Source organism: Phaeoacremonium minimum (genome assembly GCF_000392275.1).
Source record: "Phaeoacremonium minimum UCRPA7 unplaced genomic scaffold PA7_03_scaffold_215, whole genome shotgun sequence".
Lineage (NCBI taxonomy): Eukaryota > Fungi > Ascomycota > Sordariomycetes > Togniniales > Togniniaceae > Phaeoacremonium > Phaeoacremonium minimum.
This window is the reverse complement of record NW_006921121.1, coordinates 5,790-7,705: the sequence shown is the minus strand read 5'-3', so window position 1 is coordinate 7,705 and position 1,916 is coordinate 5,790. Positions and strand designations below refer to the sequence as shown.

At 43.7% G+C, this 1,916-nt stretch overlaps 1 protein-coding gene across 1 annotated transcript; it reads right to left on the bottom strand.

Annotated features, from left to right (window-relative positions):
• Positions 1–573: 573 nt before the first annotated feature.
• Positions 574–1,503, bottom strand: UCRPA7_2887 (putative oxidoreductase -like protein; the record flags this gene model as incomplete). Its single annotated transcript, XM_007915455.1, has 1 exon — positions 574–1,503. One exon carries the CDS (start codon positions 1,501–1,503, stop codon positions 574–576), a length of 930 nt encoding a protein of 309 aa, XP_007913646.1.
• Positions 1,504–1,916: the final 413 nt, after the last annotated feature.

Here is a 1,916-nt window from a genome sequence, read left to right as displayed (position 1 = left end):
TGCCTTCTCGTGTTCAGAGGACTGGGAAGCAACCATCACTGATGAGCTTTATACTGTTGTATGTATAATGACTAAGAATCGCTATTTACAAATTAGTGACTGACAGATCCTCAGAATGGATTCAACTATCCATTCCTTTGCAATGGCGATGTTAGCTGCTATTACGATGTCAAAACTGCACCTGCCTTGGAGACAGAAGAGTATGTTTGGAGATATATATGGGGCTCTCAGCAACTTGGAATCACACCAGGTCACATACAGGCAATATGGCTCTGGGTTCAGAGCTCGTAAAGTAGGCTTAATGTTAACTCAATGTCGGTGATTGGAAGATGAGGATTAGGCATGTGTTGAGCTGGAAATATTACATCAAGTCAATTATTCATTTTTGATGGCTTTGTTGCGTTGAAGGTTTGGGCCATAGAATAGGTACAAAAGGCAATTATCCCGGCGTGACTCGCTTTTTCAGGTCGTATCTCTTTCTGACCTCACTGGTCCTTCGTTTACTGGAATGCTCAGGCGAGAGGATATTGAGCTCTTACTTTATTATAAAATTACTAAATCGCCCTTCAAAAGTCACCTTAAGTGTGGCTTGATCATTGATGTTCTGATAACCTCGGCTACATCCTCCACATCCATAACTGGCAGACCCAGTAACTTGTTGTCTACCTTGCTTGTAAGATCTGGATCATGTTCCTCATCGTACACAGCGACGAAAGTAAATCCAGTCATAGCCTTTGTGACGTTGGGTCTTGGCTTCTTTAGCTCGTTGAAGCTCTCTTGCAACAAGACCTTGGTATCTTTGTGTTGGATGTCCCACTCAACACCGTCTGCCATTTTGGCGAAGTGGATGAGTTCATTTTGAGTGATAGCAGCATCGTGGATCAGAATCGCGCGGTTTTCAGTCGCCTCAAGATTTTGAATAATCGCAATAACGGTCTTTGCAATAGTGGGAAGTGTAGTGACAGAGAATCGTGTATCTCCACCGTTATATATCGTGATTTTGTGCGCAAACGGGTCGGCTAGGAATCTCTCTTGAAGTCCCCAGTCCAGGAACGCGTGTGTTGTAATTCTCGTAAATGAGAAGCTTGAAATTTCCGCTGTTCGTAATTTCAAATATTCCAGAATCCGTAATTTGGGGAAATAGAAAGGAAGTCGTCTGTTCATAGGATGCTCTGGGTCTGCCCCAAACTCACTCGGGATGAATCTTTTGACACCTGCGGCAATAGCAGCATCAATCAGAGAAATTTGCATGTCAAGGCCCGCGTTCCCGACAGTACAGATCACGACGTCCACTCCCCGCAAAGTATTTGCCAATGCGCGGATGTCTTGGTAGTCCACTTCTATGACTTTCATATCTTTCCTGGCCTTTAGACGGCTTGCACTGTTACTGCCTTGTCGGACGAGAATTAAAGGGCTGAGCTTAGCATCAAAGATCTCTTTCAAAACAGCGAGACCAACACCACTTGTAGCACCGGCGATAGCTACCTGTTGTTTGAGGTTCATAGTGAAGCTACAGATTGACTGTGGCATAACTTAGTAGTTGTTTTTTGCGACTCCTCACTGTGATATCAAGTCAATCTGAAAGTCGCATACTATTCGATTAAAATACTGAGAAATGGCGGCTGCGATGACTTAGAAATCAAAAAAGTGATTAGAAATCATTTTATAGCTTCGAAATCAAGGCACAGTCTGCACCAATCAGAAACCACGGACTTTGAGCCCCTTACGAAGGGAATAGGACTATGACCATTATTTCCCTTCAATAAAATGACCGTGGGCCAGACTTTTGATGTCATGTCCAGCAATGTTATCTACGCATTTGTGTTGTTATGATTGCACGATGTGTCACAAAGTCACTGGCTAGATTTAGTTGCTGTTAGTGGGTGAAAGGGGACACACGCTGACTGTTGTAGGGA